The 27,278-nt window shown below is 33.8% G+C and overlaps 1 protein-coding gene across 5 annotated transcripts in view; it reads right to left on the bottom strand.

Annotated features, from left to right (window-relative positions):
* Nucleotides 1-27,278, bottom strand: part of Fxr1 (FMR1 autosomal homolog 1) — a 76,545-nt gene that overhangs the window by 7,672 nt on the left and 41,595 nt on the right. For 2 of the 5 annotated variants that reach the window (XM_026382780.2, XM_026382798.2), the window contains exons 4-13: nucleotides 22,046-22,117; nucleotides 21,257-21,405; nucleotides 20,946-21,039; nucleotides 20,386-20,502; nucleotides 18,522-18,692; nucleotides 16,032-16,110; nucleotides 12,050-12,159; nucleotides 7,555-7,641; nucleotides 5,873-6,080; nucleotides 789-992 (exon numbers count right to left, since the gene is read on the bottom strand). In XM_026382780.2, coding sequence (XP_026238565.1) covers nucleotides 789-992; nucleotides 5,873-6,080; nucleotides 7,555-7,641; nucleotides 12,050-12,159; nucleotides 16,032-16,110; nucleotides 18,522-18,692; nucleotides 20,386-20,502; nucleotides 20,946-21,039; nucleotides 21,257-21,405; nucleotides 22,046-22,117 — 1,291 coding nt within the window. The remainder of the gene's footprint in view (nucleotides 1-788; nucleotides 993-5,872; nucleotides 6,081-7,554; nucleotides 7,642-12,049; nucleotides 12,160-16,031; nucleotides 16,111-18,521; nucleotides 18,693-20,385; nucleotides 20,503-20,945; nucleotides 21,040-21,256; nucleotides 21,406-22,045; nucleotides 22,118-27,278) is intronic. The other 3 variants (XM_026382788.2, XM_026382793.2, XM_026382783.2) reach the window with 3 other exon arrangements.

Genomic DNA, 27,278 nt, shown 5'->3' with positions numbered 1-27,278 from the left:
TACTGAATGTATATGCACATTTCTTCCATAATAAAATACTACATAAGCTTAATAGATACAACATTTAAAAAATGTTTACTTAAATGGCTATACAAATATACTAATTATCCTTGAAATAACCTAGTCCACATATCCCTGGCAAATCTTCTCTCCAGCCCAATCTGCTCATAAAGAACATTATTGGCACACACCTCTACTCCATAAAACTTTTAAAAGCATTAAATTTTTTTAAGTAAAAAGTTGTTTTATACACCTCAATCTTTAGTCATCTATGCACTCCTCGTCACAGCTCAGTTCCTCAAAATAGAACTGATGTCACAATTTTGCAGTTTCCAAAACAGTACATATTATAGCAGAGAATGCTTTTCAGTTAGTTTTCAATATTAAAATATATAGAAGTATTTATAATTCTGTGCATCAGAATTTTCCGAATCTATCTGGCAAACAATTTAATAACTCAAAACACCTACAGAAAACAAAACAAAAAAAAAAAAAAACATTCCAATTAGACTCTCTGCCACCCAGCTGGCAAGAAACATCTGACCCCCAAAAAGGAAAGTCAGTCCAACTCAAAAGTTATGACCTGAGTACTTTAAGTAAACCTTCACTGAAAAATACTCTACAGAACCTTTCTGCTATATGGTCTACTATTTTCCATAAGACAGTGAGTAGAAACAAATTTCCAAGAATGTGTGGCCCTGGGAAATAAATTAGCTTTTGTAGGATTATACAGTTTACAAAGAATGGATGCGGACAAAGTATATCTGACATAGTATATAAAAGACTACCAGAACTGATGGAGGATTTGCCACCACGTGGTCCACCACGACCTCGACCCCCTGAAACACTTCTGCCTCTTCCTCCTGGGCGTCTCCTGCTGTCACGCTGATGTCTGCTCTCCCGATCATCCTCTCCTGCCAATGACCAATCGCTCAGCTCATCTTTACGCTCGGATTCTGTTTCAGAGGGGTTAGACAGCTCAGAATTTGTACCTTGGGAAAGAAAAGTACACAAACGATTTGAGAATTCTTTATTTGAAGGGAGAAAAAAGATTCAATTTTTTTCAAAACTGTTCCCTACAAAGTATTATTTAAATAAGCACAGTAATTGATTCAAAGAAAGCCAACTGCATGTGATGTTTATTAATTAATGATATTTATACTCTACTAATAGTGTAATATGGACTAGTCAAAACAAATTATAAAATGAATTGTTTTGATATATAAAAACAGCTAATAGAACAATTATAGAAAGAACACATTATTAAAATATACTTAAGGACTGGGGTTGTGGCTCAGTGGTAGAACACTTGCCTAGCATGTGTGAGACACTGGGTTCAATCCTCAGCACCATGTAAATAAATTAAGATACTATGTCCATTTACAACAAAATATTTTTAAATATATATACATATATATATGAACAGTGTTAAAGTTTCTGCCCATTGAGGTTTTACTAACCTAAATTGCTGGAAATATATTTTTCATTGACTGTACATAAGTAATAGCATGTTTTAGTACCATCTCAAATTAGAATGAGATATCTTTTAAAAAAAAATCACTAAACAAATTTTAAGGTTTATGAAAAGATAGCTCTCAACAACCAATGTAACCAAAGACATGAACAGTGAGATGGAAATTCATGATTTTAAAAATTTACCAACAGTTTATTTAATGGTGACCTTCAAACTGTAGAAATTTCTACACTATCATTATTATTGTACTGAAATTAAATAATCAGATATATAGACTCTACTGCTACAATACTCATTCACAATTTTCTCTGTGGGTGTGCGCACACAATTTGTTGGGAATTGAACAAGGGATGCTTTATCACTGAGCTAAATCATCAATCCTTTTTATTAATTTTTATGGTCTTGTGAGGTTGCTTAGGGCCTAAGTTGATGAAGCTACCCAATTTGCCAGGCTCCTACCTGGACCTCCTGAATTGCTGGGATTACAGGCATGCAACACCATGCCCACCCATTTCCATTCTTTTGTAGTTCTGACATGCCACGTCCTTCTTCGCATATATCCAAATCTGTCTCCTTCAGAGACTAGGTCAATTTCTAGCTTCAGACCAATTTAACTGAAAACACTCTCTTCCTTACTCTTATTTCCATAGAAACACTGTATATTAATCATGCACTGTGTCAAGAGTAGTTCTCTACTTTCCCTTGCCTTCACCCCAAAATTACTTTAAAGCTAGTCTATATAAAAGGTAGGACTCCATCTTTTATTTCTAAATGGCCCAAAAAGCTTAAGTAAATTTTTTCATGCCTCTGAAGTTCATTTGCTCAACTCGCAGGTTAAGATTTCACATAGTACCTTAATGCTGCTTGAAATTTCTAGTCATTTGATAATAAAAGCAAAACACAAGAGCACTTTAGACACAAAAAGTAACAAGGGACAGTGAATAAAAAATAAAGTTTAATAATAAGTCTACCACTTCCTTTCTGCTTTAAAGATAACTCAGCAATGCTTTCCTTTTCTCTTCATGTACTATTAAAATATGGTATAACTGGTCAATTATAGAAGACTGGGTTAAAAGTTATGAGCTGAAATTACACTTTAGGGAAAAAAAAATACATCAAGTTTCTATTATTTGCTCTCAAGTCTTTCTCTATAATGAGGATCTCATGAAAGAAATGAATCTCCCTTAACACTTATAGAAAATAGGTGGAGAACCAGATGGAAGGAAAAAAACATTTAAGGATGTCAATGTTGGAAATGAAGTCAAGTTACCATTTCAGGGATAGTGAAAAAAGCCTAAAGTATATAAACCTCAAATTTATTTATAAATCTCTATATATTGCCTGAAAATATTACCTGAATTTGAAGGGGAAAAATAACATTCTTATTTATGAAGCCCAGGGTCACAAGCAAGGAGTTTTTTTCCTTAAACTTAACCTAAAATCTAAGTATTAATTTCAGTAGGTACAAACTGAGGTCAAAAAGGCTAAATAAATGGCTAGTGCTCAGCTTTATTCATATTTAAACACTCAAAAGTTATGATTGGACTTTGTAAATGTGACAAAGTAAGGACCACAAGAGAGAAGGCTGTCTAGGATTGGATTTAAAAATAAAAATAATTGGGTTTAAAAATTGAACAGCTTTAAAAATGAAGAACCTTTCTAGCTTAAAAGAAAAATGGTAGCTTTAGAATTCTCCGTAACTATTATGATATGTGAGTGTGGGGGGTACAATGATGAGGAATTGAACTAAGGGGTGCCTTACCCCTGCACTACATCCCCAGATCTTTTTATTTATTATTTTGAGAAAGGATATAACAAGTTGCTTAGGTTTTCACTAAGTTCCTGAGACTGTGTCAAACTTGCGATTATAAGGCTGGCTGGCTTCGAACTTGAGATTTTACTGGTTAATGTTTTTTTACATGCAGGAAAAATGGCCAAAAATTAAGAAATAGGGGTAGTCTCTAGAAGTTGGAAATGTTAAAGGAACAGATTCCATCCTAGAGCCTCCAAAAAGGAATATAACCCAGCTATCACTTAAAAATTTTAATGTTAGCCCAGAAGAACTAGGTCAGATTTCTGAAAGTGTATTTTAAGATAATAAACTTGTGTTGTTAAAGCCTCTAAGTATACAATAAATTACTGCAGTAGCAACAGGAAATAAATAACATTGTTAGAATCACTACAATCATTCCAACCTCTGCTTTATAAAATTATAAATCATGATTTTTTTTAAAAAAGGTTTTTGACACCGCTCCAATTTCTAGTGATTTCAACAAATAACACAACTTCTTATCTCTAACCACATTTGAAGTCAGACTTCCCCCTTCTAAAACTCCTTTAACAAACAAACAACAAAAAAACACCTTATCAAAGTGCTCTGCATCCATCACTTCATGGTTTTAAGTGCTAAACTAAAAACACTATATTTCATCAAATCCAAGATGTCATCTATTAAAAGATATATTTTGTGCCACTAAAACAGAAAGTGATCAATTTCGATGTCATTCAAGGTAAGGCACTTAATGACTTCAGCGATGCCACACTAACAATTTTTCTTATAGACTCAACAAATATTATGAATTAAAAATCCTTTTGAAATGAAGTATTCAAGAATATTTGGCTTTTACTCCTCAAGCTAACTCAATTTCAATAGCTATTTCAAGAAATACAATGTTACGAGTTTTGTAAAGATTCAGAAGACTGCCATCTGCTGAAGAATTTGCATAGCTTTCTCCAATTCATAAATAATCTACTTTCCAAAAAAACATTTTACTAATAAGGGAACGCTCATCAATAAACCTCTCACAGAGACTAATAAATTTCTTCAATGAAGTCATCATACTCATGATCCAAAAAGCTAAAATGATTATATCCATGTTGGTAATTTATATTTCAAAAATCAATCAGAATATATGCAATTCTATGTAGTTATTTATATTATTTTTCATATTAAGCATGCTTTCAGGAATACAGTAATGGTTTCCAAGGCCCAGTTGTTTGCATGTTAAAACAATTCCACACATTACTGAAATTTTGTTTTTAAGTTTTCAATGAGGCTTTACCAAAATAAAATACATCAGGAAAACAAAGCACAGACATATAAGGATATGATGCTAAAGGGAACAAATAAAACTTTTAACTTTCAGATTGTACACAAATGAAACAGTGTAAGTTTAATATGACCCTAGCATCATTATATTCTTTAAACATGAAATATGAATTTGCAATGTGCACAATGAAAATTTGTACTTATTGATATTTTCCATAAATTCCTGATATTTTGAAAAAGGTTTATAAAATATTTCTCACAACAAGATGAGCACAGAGAATGGAGAAGAGAGAAAAGAAAGAAAACTGGGTTGGAGAGGAGGAGAGAGGAGAATCAGGTAACTGCTAAGATCCAAGTCCAAATGAAGAAAAATGGAACAACTCCAAAGCTGAAGAAGAATAAATGAAAATTTAGGATTAGAGAATTGTTAACTATTACCACTCCACTGGCCCCTTTCAGCTTAGATTAGGCCCCATCTTCAAAATGAAATACATTTTATAAAAATATTAATTATGCTAATTTAAACAAAGACTTAATTTTAATAAAATGTTATAAAACTATTTCCACATGCAAAATATTAATATTCAAATCTGCCAAATAAAATCAATGGAGGGAGGGGGGAGGAAGGTGGGGGAGAAAGACAGAAAGACACACAGACCGACCGTGTGCACACACAAACACATGTATATTTGTCCCTCTCTGGGGGTGGGGGATATAATGGGATTGACCAAGGTCTCAAACATGCTAGGCAAGTATTCTACCACTAAGCCACACCCAAGTTTGGTTTTTTGTTTGGTGGAGACAACTGCCCTGGGTGGCCTCGAAATTGAGATCTTCTGGCCTCAGGCTCTAGAGTTATTGGGATTGCAGGTATTCATCACCACACCTGACACTGAATTATATTCTAAAAGCTATTAGAGATTTATTATATGCCATCTTGGTCTAGTAATTAGAATATTTTCATTTTTACTTGGAGGATTGGTTGGCAAAAGAGGATTCCTAGCACTAAGTTTTTGGTGGGAAATGAAACCGTACTAGGGAAATATTAGGAAACAGTTTTATATGTATTCATCTAAGTATTTAAAAATCAGGAAAAATAAATAAATAAAAATCAGGATTATAAACTACCACCTTAAAAATATACTTCATTTTATTACATAACTGCTTGGAACTACATACCTTTTGCTATCATTAATATAAAGTATACTGTAACTATTAAGACATATACCTCAGAACTACATTTCATCCTCAAAAACCAAGTTAAGAGTGATGAACTAATTAATTATAAACAAAATGTGTTGGAGCACCTAAATTAGAATAGAAATACAAAAATAAAAAATGCTTTTTACCATAACCGGAGGTGTAATTAGGGCCCCGACGACCTCTGCCTCTTCCACTATAAGACCTAGAACCTTGTACAGAAGAGACGGTACTTTCATCAGTGGCATATCCTTTCTCTTTTTCAGGCCCTCTGGTGGAAGAAGGTCTGAAACCCATACCAATCTGTCGAAGCTGTTCATCAATCTGTAGGCGTTCCATTCTTAGCTGCTCTACTTCCTATAATCAAAACAAAGGGACAAGTCTTCTTTTATATATAGTTTTGTCTTCTTAAAGCCTAGAGCTAGAATTGTGTCCTTTACCAAAAAATCTGTGACCTTAACCAATTATTTGATAAATCAGTATTATGTTCATAGTAAACACAATTAACAAGGTCATCTGCTAATTTCCTTCAAACATTTACTGACTGTCTTAAGTATGCCAACCACACTGCTATTCTAAAGGAAGATAAACTCTTTCCCCTCCAGTGGGAAGATGGATATTGACAGTGTTAAACTTGCTTATGTAATAAATAGCTATTACACAATATTATCAGATATTGTGTTCGTGTACTTAAAATATTACTAAATGAATGGAATTATTATTTACAAAGTTACTTTCCTATCAAAGTAGTAACACATGAGTCAGGACCTAGGGTGGCCGAGCAAGACTTGATCATTCAGAAACTGAAGTTACTGCAGGATGTAAAAGCAAAATATCTAGCGAGATAAAGCTCTTGGCTAAAAGGCAGCATAGCGCTAAAGTTAATCCCCAGCATCAAAAAATAAGTCAAAATTTATAAATTGGCTTAGAATGCCAGTATGGATTGATAACTATTTTAAAGAATTAATTTTAAAGAAATGACATTATTAAGGGGTTCATTCAAAATATTAAGATAGCAGCAATTATATGAGACTGGAAAGAAAGCATACTGAAAGCATAAAAGCATCTGATATTACTAGATACCAAACAAGTGAAAGAAAGTAGGAACAAAAGGAAAAAAGTAGAAAATAACAACTGTAAGATTTACTGATTTAGAGAGTTTCTTTTTCTGAAACCCTTGCTCTCTGTGTATCAACTCAAATAATTAATAAAGGGTAGGAAAATAGTTTATAAGTAGAATACAGGTAAGGGGACCAGGTCTGATACTTAGCATCATGCAGAGGAGCGCACAGGCGCCCACGCGCTGTCTCTTTCTCTCTAATGATGTCTATGAGGATAGTAGAGCTGATTTCAAAGTTACCAAGGAAGCCTACCTTCATTTCTGATTCTGTACTCTATTTGCATATATAAAATTAAAAACAAAATGATCCAATATAAAGCATGCAGATGCATAAAGTGACAAGTTCTTATAAACATTAGAACTGACCATCTTAAAAAAATAAGACTTTGTAATGTTTTGAACAACCAATAAAAATACATACATACATACATACATACATAAGCAAGCAAGCAAGCAAAGAAATTTAAAAGCTCAGAAGAGGAAAAGCAATGCACATAAAGCCACTTTATTATGGAGAAGGTATTTTTATTCTTAAACTCTCATGTAACAAAAACTGAGCAACACTAATGGTGAATTAAAAACTTGAAACAATATAAAGAAATAGAAAATGTTTAATGTGCAGATGTTATATTTGTTTACGGTAAAGACATATTTGCATACTAAATGCAGCAAGGATATATATAAAAATATAATATGAGCAAATATACAAACCTTGAGATAAGCAATATGATATTCTAAAAGGACTTGTACATTTCCGATGCTTTCTTTAGTGCCAACAAATACAAATGGAACCATACCCTGTTAAAAAAAAATAAAAAGAAAGGAAAAAACAATGTCCTCAGTATGTAATATTTAAAGAAAATCTGAATTTTTCAAAGAAAAACAATTTCTTCAACTTTTCAAAAACACACAGCAATTTACATCCATCTACTAAATGTCAACATTTGTGGGTACCATGGCAAAAAAAAAATCATAATTTGAAATATTCAAGATTTTCAACACCTTGTTATTTTGTTATAATTCAGTATGTATGTGCTAAGAATTTAAGAAATCACTTTTTAAAAAAAAACCATGTCAGGTTCTGAGTTCTAATTTAATCTGATTTTCTAACTATCCCTCTTATATTAAGCTAAAAATCTGACATCAATCTGACCATGAACTTTCACACCAGACAGAGAATGAATGTAAGCATAAAATGTTTATAAAGTAGCTGGATGGGGTGGCATATTCATGTAATCCCAGCTACTTGGAAACTGAAAAAAAAACAGGATACCAAATTCATGGCCAGTCTGAGCAAATTTATGAGACCATTTCAAAATAAAACATAAAAAGGACTGAGGGTAGCTGGGCTCAGTGGTCCCTGCCTGTAATACCAGCAGGGCGGGAGGCGGGAGACGGGAGACGGAGGCAAGAGAATCTCAAATACAAAGCCAGCTTCAGTAAATAAGCAACTCAGCAACACCACATCTCTAAAAAAGGACTGAAGATGTAACTCAAGGGTAGAAGTCCTTGGGTTCAATCTCAATCTCTCTCCCTGTTTCTCTTTCTCTTTTTGGTGGCTGGGGTAATGGGGGACTGAACTTAGTTACAGACACTCAACCACTGAGTCGCACTCCCAGCCCTATTTTGTGTTTTATTTAAAGACAGGGTCTCACTGAGTTGCTTAGGGCCTCACTTTTGCTGAGGCTGGCTTTGAACTCATGATCCTCCTGTGTCCCCCTCCAGAGAAGCTGGGATTATAAATGTGCAACATAGGCCCCCCTGGGTTTAATCTCCAATACCCAAAACAAGTAAAACACACTGATTGAAAATTGTAAAAGTGTTATAATGATTACTCATGACTTTTAAAATCCGCTGATACTCAGAATTAGAGGAAAACAAGCACTATTGGGACGTTAAGGAAAGGGGATCCTAAATTCAAAGGCAGACTAAGAAACACTGTGGGATCCGAAGCAATTTAGCAAGACCCTATATCAAAAAATAAATAAACAGAAATAAACAGATATAAAAGTGATAAGGATGTGGCTAAGTAGACTCCTGAAATCAATACCAGATTTAAAAAAAAAAAGAAAAAGGAAATAGAAAAAGGAGACAGACAAAACTAAGTAAGAACTGAGTTTTGTATTTGTTCATTAATGCAAAATTGATCTCAGGGCTATTTTACCAGTGAGCTACATTCTCAGTCTTTTTTTTTTTTCCCTTAACTTTTATTTCTTGACAATATCTCACTAAACTGCATAGGATGCTGTTTGTGTGGGTAGGATAAGAATAAGGTTTTTTTTTTTTTAATTGCTGCTGGGATTGAGCTCACAGAATACTCCCACCCAAAAGATGCTCCACCACCCAAGGCACTGGGAATATTATAGGGATATGCCTCTGTTCCAAGGGAGATGGAGACATTTATATGATAATTGTCTATCATTGAAAGATATTTGTGGGGGTGATGCTGAACCTTACATGATGTACAGTATGAAAATGAGTTTAAAAATTTGACCAACTTGTCCCTAATAGCATGTGCTCAGATAAGCTCTTCAGGTATCCACATATTACAGGAAGGGATTCCTGACATTAAGAATGTATAACTTCGGGCTGGGGTGGTAGCTTAGTTCTTGCTTTGCATGCATGAGGCACTGAGTTAGATCCTCAGCACCACATAAAAATAAAGATATTGTATCCATGTACAATTAAAAAAATTATTTAGAAAAAAAAGAATATATTACCTACAGAGTGTAAATACTTACACAATGTATAAACAAAGGAATTACTATTAAGAACAGGTTCTTTTATCAACCACTGAATTAATTCCTTTCTATTTTGCCCTTTCCAGGATGTCAAAATTGAAATAAAAAATCTTTGTCATTTTAAATAAATAAATAAATAGCAGCTGGGCATGATGGTGCATGCCTATAATCCCCGTGGCTCATTGAGGCAGGAGGATCTTGAGTTTAAAGTGAGCCTCAGCAACCTGGAAGGCTCTAAGCAATTCAGCAAGACCTGTGTCTCTAATACAAAAAAGGGCTGAGGATGTGGCTCAGTGGTTGATGGCCACTGGGTTCAATACCTGATACCAAAAAACACAAGAAGAAAGAGTCTGACAGACTCACATGCCTGTAATTCTAGTAGCTCATGAGGCTAAGACAGGAGAATTCAAAGTTCACAGCCAGTCTCTGCAACAGTGAGGCGCTAAGCAACTCCATGAGACCCTGTCCCTAAATAAAATACAAAAAGGAACTGGGGATGTGGCTTATTGGCAGATTATACTCAGTGTCCCTGAGTCTAATCCCTGGTAAAAGGGGGAAAAAAAGATACTTAATCCCAGATATTAAACTGAACCCAAGGACTAACCCAGGCTTTTATTTATGAGGCTGAATTTCAGAATAGAAAGATTTTTTAAAATAACAGAGAAGAGAAATAAATTTGGGGGTTAAAAACTTTCTTCTTTAAAAAAAAAATGCACTTAACTGGGCATGGTAATCCCAAATTCAAGATCACCCTCAGCAATTTGGACAAACCATCCTGGTGAGACTGTCTCAAAAATTAAAGGGGGGGTGGGGGGAAGAGCTAGGTATATAGCTTATTTCTAAAGCGTCCCTGAGTTCAATCCCCATTACCAAAAAGAAATAAAAAATATTAAATTCCCAATTATACCAATAAGCATTATTACTATGGTATATAAGCAGGGGACAAGTAGGGCTTCACAGTAAACTAGTTATAAACTGAGTCTCCAGTTTAAAAATGTTAAGTTATAAAATGGTTATCCTGATAACAACATTCAAATTTCATTTTAAAAATAACAATGTTGTATATCATATATTTCCTCCTTCTCCTAAAAGTATCAGAAAGCTAGAGTGCTAGACAGGTAACTCATTGGCAGCATGCTTGCCTGGCATGCATAAATTCTCTGAAATTCCCACAATTTTTTATAAAAGCCATATTGTTAACTAGATGTGTAGTTCAGTGATAAAGGACTTGCCTAACACCTAGAAAGCCCAGGGTTCAATTCCCAGGATTGCAAAATTTTTTAAAGAATATATAAAAACATCAGAAGTTACACATCATGCATTCCAACACCATAACCAGGCTGGATCTTAGCACCATAAGCTTCTAATACAGAAAGGCATTTCCTCATCCATACCTATTTTATACATCCCAACTGTTTAATCATGTACAATGATTAACTGTAATCCCAGCAACACGGGAGAATGAGGCAGGAATATCCCAAGTTCAAGGCCAGCAACTTAGTGAGACCCTGTCTCAAAGATAAAAAAATAAAAAGGACTGGGGATGTAGCTCAATGGTAAAGGTCCCCTGGATTCAATCCCCAGTACTAATTGGACAGATTCTATCCAACAGTTAACAACCACCCCAAATAGGACTCTATTGTACAAAACAAAGAAGCTATAAGCGTATTCTTTCTGGGAAATAATTTTGGAGAAAATCCTTAGTTTATATTCAGGGATACCAAGGCTTAAGTCAAGTGTATAAGTTTGGCCATTGAATCTACAAATATGAAGTAATGTACAAAAGAGTCAACAACAATTGTGGGAAAAACATCACCATGTGAGAAGACAGATGGAAAAAGAAATTTCAGAAAGATGGTATCAGAATTAATAACAACATAAAAGCATGAAAAATTCAATTAAAAATGATGAACACTTTCAGGTTCTCCAGAAAGAACAAGGAGAATGTCACCAAAAATTCCTTTACAACAGACTGTTTTGTTGAGAATCAGATTCTATAACTTTGCACCCTAAGAATAAAAAAGAGGGCTAAGGATGTGGCTTAGTGTTAGACTACTTGCCTCCCTTATGTAAAGACTCCAGGTTCAATCCCTAGCACCAACAAAAAACGAACAAAACAATAAAAAACATAAAACTTAATATGATCCAACTAAAATGTTTGTATTAATAAAGGCTTAAAAAAAAAAGTATTGGGCTGGGATTGTGGCTCAGGTATAAAGCACTTGCCTAGCATGGGTGAGGCACTAGGTTTGATTCTCAGCACCACATATAAATTAATGAAATAAAGGTCCATCAACAACTAAAAAAATTTAAAAAAAAAAAGTATTGACAAACCCAAGGCTCATATAATCAGTGATGTAACTAGAGTTAAGTAGCTCAACAGATATAACTTGTTTCCATAATGATTTTCAAAATATAACATGCTAAGTCATCCAAGAAAAGAACATGAATACAACTGTACTTACATCTTCTCTAGGTAGTTTATTTTCATTATCTCCTTCAATTCTCACCCGAACCACACCAGATTTGTCCACTATTTCTTGAATAACTTTGCCATTTTTTCCAATTACCTTTCCTTTAGTAAGACAAAACAAATGCAAGTTAAAAAACATTTGATATCCATTTAACATCAGCCCAAGGTAACACCTAACTTGCTATCAAATATTCACCAACAAGATCCATCTTTCTACCTTTAACTAACTCACCTACAGACTACCAACAAATTTTATCCTCCCTCTGAAATTTCTTTCTCTTCAGTATGCCAATGCGTTTTAACTGAGATTGACAATGCTGGTCATGCGTAAGCAATTTTCAGACTTTTTTAAATAATATCATTTTTCACTCTCAAAAATATCAATCAACTCTAACCCTTTTCAAAACTTACATAAAAGCAAAGAGAAAACTATTTTAATTTGGCATTAAGCATATTAGTTTGTTCAAAAGTATCAAATTATGAAATTTTGCCTTTATTTTTAAGGTTCTGTTTGTCCACAACATAGCTGCCTCGAATATCGCTTTAAAATGAACATTCTCTTCCATAAAATGTTCACATTTAACAAGTACTAGATTTTAAATCAAGTACTTCATAGTTTTATAAAAATACATAACATGTATACAATATTCCTGCTACCTTGCTAGGTATGAAATATAGTAAAATGACATAAAATTCAAATTATTTACCTTTTCCATAGTTGACTTATCATTATCAGTCTGTCAACCAGCAATTATTGAACATACAATAATGACATGAGAAACAAAGGGGGATGTGAAGACTCCTTCCCCAAGTACTATCTAGTTATAAAGATTCACACACACAAAAATAATAATAATAATAATAAAGCAACACCAGGTAGTATTACCTAGTAAGAAGTAAATATTTTGGTAACCTTCACTATATGGAACAGGTGTATATCCCATATAAAGTTAAAGAGCAACCCCATATTTTTTAATCAAGTGCACATCCCCATTTATTTTTAACATTTTTCACAAAAAAATCTTAGCTGCATTTTGGTAGAAAGAAGTTAAAATGTAAGTTTTCCCATTGCATCCTTGAAAGAACAATTTTCACTGAAGAACGAATGAGAAACAATGAAAACAAACTGGTCAACACAGGAAAAGCTTAACTGTAATGGATTTTCTCGCTCTTTTCCCTACTCTTTAACTTTCTTCCCTATAACCCTTAAAATTAAAAGCAGCGGCAACAGATTAAAAAAAAAGTGAGAGAGAGATAATAGGATAGGGAATTCACATGATGTAAGTCTTCAGAGAAGCCCTAGCAGCAGCACATAAAAGCAACCTTCATGTTAACACAGTGAGGGTCAAGCAGCAACTTCATCCTTGACCCTGCTAAAAATAAGCAAATTATCTGTTCGAAAAACAAAAACCAGGTTAAAAGAACATTATCCCTACCCCCAGAATCACAATCTTTGTTCTTCCTTCCTATGAATTATACCAGTGGTGAGTAAACATCCATCATTCTTCTGGGGTCCTTGGCAGGGACCTACCTGCAAGTTTTATATAGTCCCACCAGAGACTGTCAATATTTTAAATGATCATTTCCATAATATAATTCCAGAGCAAATTGACAAACTGAAGCAGACCTGTATTGAGCATTGAAAATAAATGTTCAAAGGGATAGAGTAAAGTGATTAAAAGGAAGGCTTCTAAGAAGTAAAGGGCTTACGGTCCAATATGGACACAATATTTTGTTTTGATTTAGGAACTGGGGGTAGGGGGAGTCAAATTCTAGAATTCTGGGAACCTAAACGGGTAAAGGAATCCTCTCTGGAACTTATACACCAAGTGGTCCTCAATCTCCTTTATCAATCAGTCCTCTTTTGCTATTTACTTGGACAAAGAATGCACTATTTTTTTTTCAAAGAATGCACTGTTTTTTCAAGACTGTTTCACCCATAAAATACTTGAGGGAACGATAGTAGTATTATACATGACAACCAACAGAAATTTTTATACTATTCTTCAGTATTTCATCAATGGGAACAAATGCAAATCCTCATTTGCACTTCCTGTGAAGGAAGTTGTAATTAATATGTATGTCCTTAAGAGAACACAATCCATACATAACTAGAGCTAACCAAGACAGAATGGGGAAGAAAACAGAGACATAATAAACTAACGTAACTTCACTGATACATGAATAAAGAAAAGAATTAGAGCATCACAAATATATCCCATTTCCTTATTTTTGAAATACTAGGAATTTATATTCATAATTACCAATACCACAAACTTTATTGGATCAAGACTAGCTCAGAATTGAATTGGGGGGGAAAAACTGATTCCCTTTTCCAACCCCTACCATTAATTTGTTTTTACAAATGAGAAAACCTTACTATAGTTAAATCATCATATCTTACACCAAAAGCTATCATAATGTTAGCACCCAAAAAATACCAATAATTTCATGATTTAGTGTGACTTAAATGACTAAAAAAGTACATAAGCTTTTTTTTTATTATTTGTTTATTTAGTTAGTTTTCAGCAGACACAACATCTTTGTTTGTAATGTGGTGCTGAGGATTGAACCCGGGCCACACATATCAGGTGAACGCGCTACCGCTTGAGCCACATCCCCAGCCCATACATAAGCTTTTCAAAAGCAGTTTGCCAGGGTGATTTCATTCAACAATTATCATTTGATAACATTTTGTATAAATATTTATTAAAATTATACAAAGTTCTTCAAGCTTTTATTCAATTTTAGTATCTCATCTCTCCAGCTTTTGAGTCTTTATTAACCACTGGTACTCCAAGAATTGCTTAAGCAGAGCTTATCAAGTGGCATTATAACATACCTATTTCAAATGTTTGACATTAAGCAGAATTAAGAATCTTCTTACATAACTAATTGTTGAAACAAAAAACAAATTCTATGTTATAAACTATTATTCTGCAGTATATTGGTTCTTGATAAGTATAATGGACAAAAATAACATTTAAGAATGAAAGTGTTTTAAAATTCTTACTATTTTTGATTGTACTACAGAATTTAACAAAACAACTAGAGCTAAGAAATTTCTAATGACTGAATAGGAGTCATCATGTAAACAGAGCACAAAAGGCTAAAACTAATTAGTTATGGTCAAAAGTACAGAGACAATGAAGAAATAAAACATTTCCTTACCACTAAATTATTCCACATTATGTTGGTGCTTCATTTTACTTATTTAGGAAAATCCCTAAGTACTTAACACATAACCAAATCCATCCCATTTGCCATAAAATGGCACTTAAAAAGACATAGGGAAGACAAATGACATATTAATCAGAGCCATTAACTAACTTCCCCCTGAACTATACTGCTAATTTATCCATAACTTTAAACCCAAATATTTTGTCACTTTAACTTATAAGCTATGGGTAAAATAATTTTCATTAAAGGTGATAAATACTTAATAGTGAAACCTCCCTTCATATCATCATCACCTTCTTTCTCTCCTGTCCATGACTCAACATATGCCTTTAACATAACTTATTATTATTAAATTCAGGACCTACTGTGAATAAGTTTATTACTCTATTTTTATTCCACAGTTACTTTTTTCTTCTATATTAAACAAAAATATCAGTCGCAACCAATTCTCAAAAGTAATGTAACCATTCTGGTGCACATATGAATGATAAAAACACATGAAATCAAGAATAGAAAACAGCCCCAAGGATGAACAGAAAAACTATAATGACAAACTGTTAACAAAAATTGTGGGAACTATTATCGGGTCACACTGTAGAGAAAAAGGACATTTTTACTTTTTAACATATGACAATGACGAGAAACAAAACAATCAATCAATAATTAAATAAATTTTGCTATCTAGTTATTCCACATTGCTATAAGTAGAATAATGTGATCAGACTACAAGAATGATTTCAATTAATTCATTATAAGTAATATTTAACTTTTTAACATTTATTAGAAGTACCTACCAACAAGATTCCTAGGAACCTGAATAAAATCCTCCACAAATTCCAAGAAACCTCTAGCCTTTTTAACAGCATCAGCACTCTAAATGTGGGAAAAATAAAGTTTTGTTAGGGTCTTGAAGCATCACATAATTCTAAACAAAATAAGGCAAAAAGAAAATTCTGAATTACGCTGTACTAAGAGATTCTGTTGAGGCCACTGAAGTGTGTAAGTAATTTACACAAAGTACTTTGTTTTTTTTTTTTTTTTTTTTTTTTTTTTTTTTTTTTTTTTTTTAATATTTATTTTTTAGTTCTCGGCAGACACAACATCTTTGTTGGTATGTGGTGCTGAGGATCGAACCCGGGCCGCACTCATGCCAGGCAAGCGCGCTACCGCTGAGCCACATCTCCAGCCCCAAAGTACTTTGAAAAAAAAAAAAAAAAAAACCCAGCATACTACTAAAACCTAAAAAGGCCAGGCATTTCTAAGGTCCCATTTTACATGCTGACAATATTAACAATAGTTCAAATTACTTCTATTGTACAGCTACTGAGCAGCCAAACTTTAACCCAATCCTAAACATACTCACATGATGCATTTCTCCAGGTGTGTGATTAAAATAATGTTTTAATTTTTCTAAGAGACTATTTTTTGTTCAGGCTCAACATTAGAAATAATCTTAATCCAGGTATGATGCACACCTGTAATCCTGGTGACTGGGAAGGCTGGAGGCAGCAGAATGACAAGGTCAAGGCCAGCCTACTCAACTTATTCAGACCCTGCGCCTCAATATTTAAAGAGATGTTAACTCAGTGGCACAGAGCACCACTGGGTTCAATCCCTAGTACCAGGAGTAGGGAGGGTATGAGATTTAATAAACTGGAAGGGAAGATGTCTTTAAGAGATTTCACAGATTTCAATAAAAGTTACTTCCTCCTTGTCTGGGGATACTAGGAATTGAATCCAAGAGCTTTACCACTGGACTACATGCAAAGCCTCTTCATTTTTTTGAGATAGGATCTCATTAAGTTGTTTATAACCTTGCTAAGTTACTAAAACTGGCCTCAAACTTGTAATCCTGCCTCACCCTCCTAAATCCCTAGAATTACAGGTATGCACCTCTATTTTTTGTAGTTACTTCCTCTTTTAATATTTGTTTTTTAATGACCACAGCTCAAATGTATTGTGTGCTCACTCCATCATCAACTATATGCAGTGAGACATAGTGGTTCACATCTACAATCCCCTTTACAAGAGACCCTGACACGAAATAAAAAATTAAACTGACTCAAAATGTGGCTTAGGGGTTAAGCCACTTGGATTCAATCCCTGATATCAAACACAATAATAAAATAAAATAAACCATATGAAGCCAGGCATAGTGAGACACACTGGTAATCCAGGTGACTCAGGAAACTGAGGCAGGATTCCAAGTTTAACACCAGCCTCAGCAGTTTACCCAAACCCTATTTCAAAATAAAAAGGGCTAGGATGTAGTTCTGTGGTTAAGTGCCACTGGGTTCAATTCCTAGTACCGAAACAAAATTAAACATTAACAACAACAACAACAACAACCAAAAAAAAACCCACACACACTTAATTCTTTAAAAAAAAAAAAAAAAAAACAGGAATGTAGCACAGTGGTAGAGTGCTTAACTAGCACTGAAGGTCCTGGGCTCATTTCCCAGAAGCATCAAAATAAATTACAAAGGTAAATAGCATTATATATCATCATCATCATCATTTTATAAAGAGACACTGTGAGCACTGGTTTTGATTCTATTAGGTACATATTTTTAAATATCTACTAATTTCTATCCTTTTAAATGTCACAGTTAACAAGTGACAAATTACTATCCAAATTCAAGTTATATAATGATATTTGTATCATATGCTATTTACTATTACCAGTCCTGACATACAGAAAGTGCTGAAAACAGTATTTGAATGTCTGAGCTAGGGAAACAACTCAATGGTAATGTGCTTGCCTAAGACACACAAGGCCCTGGGCTTGATCCCAAGCACCTCCCCAAAAGAAATTTTTTTTATATATAAATTATTTGTAATGAGCATAAAAAAGAAACTGAAAAGCAGTTAAGAAAAACCTGAAAATGCTACTCATTTATTATCCAATAAATCTTATAAAATCAACTTCAATTTTTTAAAAAATATTTTTAGTTGTAAACCCTATGCCTCACAATTCTTGGCAAGCCTCCTCAATTCACCTTCTTAAATAATGATTACTAGAGTAATTGCTTCTAAATGCATAAACTTAACCTTAAAAAGTGCTTTGACAAATGAAAAGTACAGATAAAATATAATTAAACAGAGCTAAAGTTGTGGCTCAGTGGTAGAGCACTTGCCTGGCATATGTGAGACACTGGGTTTGATTCTCAGCACCACATACAAATAAATAAATAATAAAAGGTCCATCAACAACTTATTTATATAAACAATAGGTTTGTTAATATGCTGTAAAGTAAAAGCTCGGGCAGGAAGAGATAACTTACTTCTCCATAGATTCTAAATGTTCCAGTATCTTCATCTAGTTCAATGGCGGTAACTCCAGGAACCTTCCTAGCTTGTTGTATATTACTACCATGTGTACCTATTGCCAGTCCCATTAAATCTTCTCTCACAACAAATTCTTCATGAAATGCTGCTGCAAGTTGTTTCGTGCACTAGTAAAAACAAAAAAATTAGAATTTCTTACAAGAAATCAAACACAAAACAGTTTTTATACACTCAGGCTCACAGCATTATTCAAAATAGTCAAGAGGTGGAAAACAACCAATAAATGGATAAACAAAATGTCATAGATACATAAAATACAGTACCATTTAACCTTAAAAGAAATGAAATTCTGACATACACGAGGATAAACTTTAAGAACATTACTTTGATAAGTGAAATAAGTCAAGTTCAAGGACAGCCTCAGCAAATTAGCCAAGCCATTAAGTAACTTAGTGAGAACTGTATTTTAAATTAAAAAAAAAAAAAAAAACTAAACAAAAAATAAATAGACTGAAAGGAAGGAGGGAAGAAGACAGTTGGTTGGTTATAAGAGCCTGGAGAGAAGAGTAAATACAAATTTATTGTGAAAATGGAACAATGTCAGCTTTATAATATAAAAAGTTCTAAAGATGGGCTTTTTAAGAATATAAATACTTTTAACACTGCGGAACCATGAATTTTAAAAGTTGAGACAGTAAATTTTCTTGTGTATTTTACTAGTTTCTTTAACTGAAAACAAAACCAAAAAAAAAAAATTAAGACCAAATTTCAATTGCTTAAAAGAAACTCATTTGGTGTCACAAAAAATGGAAGCAAAAACTGTTTTGACTAGACTATTTGTACACTATTTATAGTACCAGAAACTCAAGCCAGGTGCATTTTACCACTGAGCTACATCCCCAACCCCTCTATTATTCAATTTGAGTCAGGGTCCCACTAAGTTGTTGAGATTAACCTCCAACTTTATTACTGGGTTCAATCCCGAGTGTGTGTGTGTGTGGGGGGGGGGGGGTTGTAATGTTTGTATGTACAAGTGTTCAGAGGTGGGAAGGGTGAGGGCAAGGGGAAGAGCAAGAATAGTCGTGAAAAAAAAATGAGAAAATAAAGAATCTTGAGATAGAGCAGACACAACAGGCTTAATATTAATAAATTACATGCCTATGGGGAAGGAGGATACTGCATGTAATATAATTTCCCTCACCTAATCCTCATATCCTACATGAGTTATTACACTGATCTAAGTTACTCAACAAGTGTGTTAAGACTGACAGAGAAGGGTTAGTTTAAAAGAAAAAAAAAAAGTAGTAGGGGTAAAGACAGAGTAGAGAACTAGCAGTACAATAATTCAGCAACCCTAGTTTTAGTCTCTAAGCTCTTTTGACAACTAGTATCTCAGCCACAACAAAATAATCAAGAGGCATTTAGCAAAAGAAAGTTTGATAAAATAGAAGAGTCCTTCTTCTATGACCTCCAGATATTAGCCATAAAACAGGCCACAGAAGGTGAAAAGCATACTTATAAAAATAAAGGTACACAAAAATAAACATACTTCTACTTTATAAACTATAGTGAAAAATTTATTTTTTTATTAATTTTTTTATTTATGTAACAGCAGAATGTATTACAATTATTACACAAATAAAGCACAATTTTTCCTATCTCAGGCTGTATACAAAGTATATTCAAACCAATTCGTGCCTTTATACATATGCTTTGGATAATAATGTCCATCACATTCCGGCATCATTTCTAACCCCACACGCCCCCCCCTTCCCCTCCTATCCCTCTGTCTATCTAGAGTTCCTACATTCCTCCCATGCTCCCCCTCCCTACCCCACAATGAATCAGAAACTCACTTACTTCTAAATGCTTAGTGGCCTCTTCATTTCTGGACATTAGCATCAACTTTGTACGAATACTTCGCAGATGCATGTCACTTAAAATATTTACTCTTTTCACAGTTGCTTCACTGGCGGACTATAAAACAAATTAATCACTTAAAAGTTTAACTGTTTTTCAAGATAACACAAACACAAATCTACACATACTATCTTCTTTAATTTCATCTATTACACTTTTGACACTCCTTCCTCCCCTAACTTAGGTAACACTCCCCTTTTCTTAAATAATCTTACTTTCCTTTCTAAATTATCTGCCATCAGAGTAAGTTTGGGTAGGAGGGAAATCCAGAATATAACACATTAAAAATTTTACAATTTTAAAAATGTCATATTATCAATTTTATGTTTCCCTGACACCAGAAAAGATCAAAAGGAATTAACACTTTACAGCTGCCAAAATTCTTACACTGTTTTAATAAATTCACTATGTTTACCTTAAGCTTTTATTTTCGAAATATCTAATTATTATGATCTATGCAAGTCATTAATTAGCTACCTTAAAATATGCTATTATCTTACCAGTATCATTAGCTGCGTGGTTTCTGGATGGTAAAAAATTCTGCATGCTCCTACTGCTTTTTTAAAATCTTTATGTGCATTTTCATTAGCACACCTAGAGAGAAATTAATTCAGATATTAAGATTTCAATAAGATTAAATTTAGGGAAGGGTTATAATGCAAACTTAATATTTCATTTTGACATCTCCCATTAAAATGTTGTTTATTAAAAAGGCTTCCCATCAGAATGTTTTGACTGTTTGAGAAAAAAAAAATACTGTTCTGCAGAAAAAAAAAAACTCACAAAGCAATCCAACAGTAAAATTACTCACGCCTCTCTCAAATCCTCAGGAACATCAACTGTGCACTTGAAGAACGTATTTTTTTTGACAGTTTTATTCTGATTGACAGGCCGAAGACGTTCAAATGTCACTATTTCATTGTAAGTGGCATCACAAGCAGCATATTCAATGACATAAAACTAAAAGACATCAAAATACTTTAAAAATCCCTTCTGAACAAAAATAATGAACTTTAAATGAAATTATAATTACCTTGCTCAGCTTAACCAGTAAACTCTTCTCCTTCTAGCATAAATACTAAGCCCATTTTAGTTGTATCAATCTAACTTGCCTTAACTAGATTATAAATTTTTACAAATAAGAACTTTGGTGTTCTTTACAGGCTTGAGATGTGCCTCTGGAAAGCAGCTTTGGTGTTTGCCAACATAGAACACAAACAAAAAATTAACTGTCTAATGAATTTTTGAAATGTCAGATCAACTATTTTTAAGGTAGGCTTTTAGGCATAAAACTTTTAGGCATAAAAATGCTGGAGGGGTGAGGTTGTGGCTCAGTGGTAGAGAGATTGCCTAACACAACCCCAACCCCAGCCCTCCAGCATTCAGTTTTATAAAGGTGAATACAGTACCTTTATTTTATTTTTATGTGGGTTTGATCCTCAGCACCACATAAAAATAAATAAAATAAAGGTACTGTATGCACCTACAACCAAAAAAAATAATATTAAAAAAAACCGAATGCTAGAATAAAATTTACAGAAATCAAGAGCTGAGATACTTCCTTGAAAACAATCAAGAAACAAGTGTCAACATCACTTACTTCTCCTTTCATCATCCGAACTTTAGCCAACCACCAACCACATGGTTCTTGGTCATTTGCTCTTGAATATACCTGAGAAGTATAGTGGGGGAAATGTGTTTATCCATTCATCCCAAAAGATTTCAACATTATAAAATGACTTGTTATATATGCCAAATACTAAAACAAAGAAAATGTCATCGAAATTGGTATACTAAATGAACTTTAAAAAAGTATTAAGTACACTTAAATTTTGCTTCAAAAATAAGCCTGAATACTTTTTTGGGTAATCTGGTTTCCTGGACTTACTAAATATAAACATTAAAGAAATGCTTCTTACAAGGTAGAAAGAAAATTACAGGTCCTACAGTCTGTGTCACCATTATTCATCAAAATGAAAAGCTGTTTTCAGAAATGATAAACCCCATTTTAAATTTATTTACACATGACATTTAGATCCTTTGAACCCAAACCAAACATATTAAAATGATTAAGTGGAAATACAAAAAAATTACTCTTTTAGTCCATTTAGCCAACTATACACATATTATATTCTTTATAAATGTTAAATGTTAACATCAGCAGTTTTGGTACTGTGGGGGTTTTTAGGTTTTTTTGGTTGTGTGTGTGTGTGTGTGTGTGTGTGCGCGCGCGCGCGCGCCGCATCCTCAAGTGCACAGGCATTTTCTGTTTATTGTTTTGGTTTTTTTGACATATTAGGATTGAAAGCAGTCCCACCCAGCAACATTGCCTGTTATTCTTATTAACAACATACGATAGAAATCTCTCTTCTGGGAATCAGTAGCTTATCATTTTCCTTATGATACAGAACCTTGCATGATGTATTTTCAATATACACAAGTGGTTGGCTGGAAAGAAACAACAAAGCAGTGTGCCACAAATATCTTGATTACAGGACCTAGGACTGCCTATGCAGAAGTCACTAGGGAAGTCTACAAATGGTATCAATACCCAAACATGCAAATAAACATTATGGAAAGCCTGAAATCCTATCAACATCATTTTAAAAAAAGTTTAAGTAGTGGGAATAATGGCACAGTAAATGAATTAAGACAAAACCTAATAATGATCAGTTGGGTGTGGTGGCGCACAATCTGTAATCCACATAACTCAGGAAGCCAAAGCAGGAGGATTGCAAATTTGAGGTTTGTAGTTCAATGATAAAGTGGCCCTGGGTTATAGCCTCAGTTAAAAAAAAAGACACCTTGAAGTAGTGGGAATACTAGAATAGAAAATGAATAAAACAGTCTAATAACTATCAGTTGGGAACTGGTGGCTCTAGTCTGTAATTCCAGTAATTGAGAAGGCTCAGGAAGGAGGATCAAGATCAAGGCTAGCCTCAGCAACTTAGAAGGATTCTGTCTCAAAATATGGTAGCTGAGGAGTAGGCCACCCCAGGTTCAATTCCTAGTAAAGATTGACTATTAAAGATCAACTTTTATTGTATCACATGATGGGAGAGGGTGGCGAGGCAACTATGGGGTGAAAAAAACAGGAATACCAATGTTACAATCAGGATCTGTAAACTCAATTTTTGCACATTGATTTATCTTGAGAAGATCTAATTATTCTATATTTCATCACTTTTTCTTAGAGATCTTCCACAAATTTTAATTGAATAAAACTCATTCTACCTTCTAATTTGATATTATATACTGGACCCTTTTACAATAAATCTAAGTAGAGCCAGGTATGGTGATGCACACCTGTAAACCCAACAGATCAGAAGACTGAGTCAGGAGGATCACAAGTTCAAAGATAGAGCCTTAGGCTATCTCAAAAAAATAGTTTAGGGATGTGACTCAGTGGTTAAGCACTCCTGGGTTCAATCATTGGTGCCCCATCCCCCCAAAATGAATAAATCTAACAATCTTAAGTTTCCCTCTATCTTGAAATATTTTATTTTTTCATCTTCATTGATTAGTCTCAGCTTTAATTATTTATTGGTGCTTGGGCCTGCTAAGCTAGTACACTACCAAATTGGATCCCAATTTTTTTAAAGATTTCTTAAGAATGATGGCAACACCTAAAAGGATATCACATTGAAATTATTACCGCCATCTATCAGTTTTCCTTATTGCATAGCCTCAAGTATCCCATCTCTTTTAAGAAAGCACCAAAACACTGACTATACCATCTTTTTTTGCTGCTTTCTATTATTTGTGAACAGTAGAGAATTTGGAATTTATTATTGTCTATCCATAGTTAAAACGAAAATTTACACAGGAAGACCCTTCACAATTACTATAGGAAGCAGAAGACAAAAAAATAGCAACACTCTAGATTCTATCGATGAATTTGAAATTATAAAGCATAATGTCGCAGACTATGAAGTCTTCACATGACAGCATCTTAGATAAATGTCCTCAAACAACTTATTTCTAGAAACAAAAAAAGAAAGGTAATATTCTCATTCATTTAAACACTCAACTGGAACTTCATCACGTGAAATATTTATCTGATAAGGAGTTGGAACATGCTGTTTTCCAGAATACAGGATAGTATTCTTGTGCACCAAAAATTACTTCTTAAGTAGAAAAATGCCAAAGGCAGTCTTTAAAGTTGACTAGAATGACAGATGCTGAATATAAAATTTTTAAAGGCTTAGTCAATCCATTTGGCTAAATACAAAAATATGCCATAATTATAAGCACAAAAAAAATGGTCGTAATCTTTGATAAAATTGGAACCCACACTGTTTCAAACTATTTTTCCAGTATTGCATTCTGATAATCCGAATGTAAAATGATCTAGAAAATGAGAAGTAATAACAATAGATCTTTATTATAGTACTTTCCCTTGTACTACGGAGGCTTAAACTCAGGAGCACTCTACCACTGAGCCACATACTCCCACCCTTTTTAAATCTGAGAGGGTCTCACAGGTCCCAAGTTGATGAGGATAGCCTTGACCATGAGACACTACTGCCTCAGCCTTCCTATAGTCACTAGGATTACAGGCATATAGACAGTGCCCAACAACAACAGATCTTTTCAGAAAAATATTTAAAATGTGATATCAGTATTTACAAGACGTACTGAGTTTTAGAATCACAAATAACAGCTGATGAGTAATTAGCTATACTGAGAGAATATGGAATCAAAAACAGAATTACATTTTATTAATATGAACTTCACTACACTTCAGTGGTTGGGCACCTCAAGCTTGATTTGCTAAAAGGACAATATTAAATTACTTAAACCTCTTTTATTCTATTTTCATCAAAGCTTAAGCTTCTAGAAACTTAATTCATATGTAGCATGTTTACAGAAGAGAAACTATTTTCAAGTGGCTGGTGAATTTAATTCTCACTAAATATTAATATGATGTATTCACCAAGCTAGGGGTGTAGCTCCATGGACATGTCCTTGCCTAATGGGCATGAAATCCCTGGAATCAATCCCAGCACCACCCTAAAATTTAAAAGGGGGAAGGGGACCTGGATTCAGTTTTCTATCTAATTTATGCATGTCTGTAAGCATCATTAATAACCTTAGTTCTGAAAGATAAAGGCAACAAAATCTAAGTCCCTGAACCTAAGTAACACCACTATTGATTTGGCTCCAATTTAGTAGTATGGAGTCAAATCACTGGAGATACAAATCAAGTGTAATTGAGTGCTCCTGAATTCATTCCTCAGTACTCCTCCCCCCAAAAGAAAAATCTCTTTAATAACCCAACATTAAATTGTAGCCTACTGTACTATGTCACTAATATTGATTACTGAATGGATTTATGAACAGGAATAGAAATTCCCATTTTCAGATTTCACTTAACTCAAACTAACCCTTGAAAGCAATTCCCATCATTTTTAACACCCTAAAGTCTCTTCAAACCGAAAGTGTTTAAAATGGAACAGGAAGAAATAAAGGAGTGACTGTAAGAAACCTAAAACCAAATAGAACTCAGTAAAGACTACCATATTTCATTATTGAAAGACAGAAATGGGAAGGATGAAATCTCAAAACACTAGTTATAGGATCTTTTCACTAAATGAGCCCTAGTTCTTCCAACTTTGTTACAAAATAATCTCTAAATTCAAGCATGCAACCATTATTGATTTTGGTACTCCAATCTGAATCCCTAAAGTTAATTTTTCATTCAAGTTTGACTATGCCTTTTGAAATACCAAATAAAGATAGAACATCATAATTTTTAATATTTTTCCATACCCTAACTTTATATACACTTTATTGTAAAACAGACTTCCTAAAGAAATTTTACAAATAATAAACTATAAAACTGAATGCTTCATCACAAAGACCCATTTTCCAACATATGAAATATATGAGTACTGTTCCTATGTATCTGCCATTTTAAATCATTACAATCCACAAAGAACTAGAAAATGCACATAAGAAAAGCAAGTTAGGCCAGGCATGGTGGTACATGCCTGTAATCCAGCAACTCGCCTGTAATCCCAGGGACTCAGGAGGCTGAGGCAGGAGGATCACAAGTTCAAGGCCAGCCTGGGCAACTTAGCGAGACCCTGTCTCAAAATAAAATAAAAAGGGCTGGGGGTACAGCTCCGTGATAGAGCACTTACCTACCATATTATAAGCCCTGGCTTCAAACCCCAGTAGCAGGGGAAAAGAAAAAAAAAAAAAGCAAGCTTAATAATATTCAGAATATACTATTATCAATTTATCTACCTTCATGACAGTAACTCATTACTCATTACCGCTGATATGTTTTTAAAAAATAAGTTTCATACCAACTTTCTTGACAATACTATGCCCCCAGAAACTGGCAGTATGTCAAAACAGAAAAATAATGAAGAATATATATGCTCTTCCTCCATGTGTGAGCATCTGCCAAGCAGTAAGGCTAACAATGGCCTTGGTATTATGAAAAGACTAAATTAAAACAGCTAAAAACTTCATGTTGGCTACAAAAATCAAACTCCCTATCTTTTGATAGTATACCATACATTTACATTTTATTTTTGTATAAATAAAACATTAAAAAGTTATGATACAGCTATGTCCTATTTTAAGATTTTTTTTTTTTAATTGAAACAAAGTCTTACCAAGTTGCTTAGGGTTCTAAGTTGCTGAAGCTGGATTTGAACCTGCAATTTCCTGCCTCAGCCTCCCCGCCACAGGGATTACAAACATACACCACCACACCCACATTAAATGATTTTCATTCCTGTTTTTATCTAATTTCTCAAGAAATTAGATAATTTTCTCAACAAAAACCTACAGGAACACTCTTGCCCCTCGCCCAGTGC

The sequence above is a fragment of the Urocitellus parryii genome, chromosome 2 (genome assembly GCF_045843805.1).
Source record: "Urocitellus parryii isolate mUroPar1 chromosome 2, mUroPar1.hap1, whole genome shotgun sequence".
Taxonomy (NCBI): Eukaryota; Metazoa; Chordata; class Mammalia; order Rodentia; family Sciuridae; genus Urocitellus; species Urocitellus parryii.
Note: the sequence above shows the minus strand (reverse complement) of the source record. Positions and strands in the feature narration are given on the sequence as shown.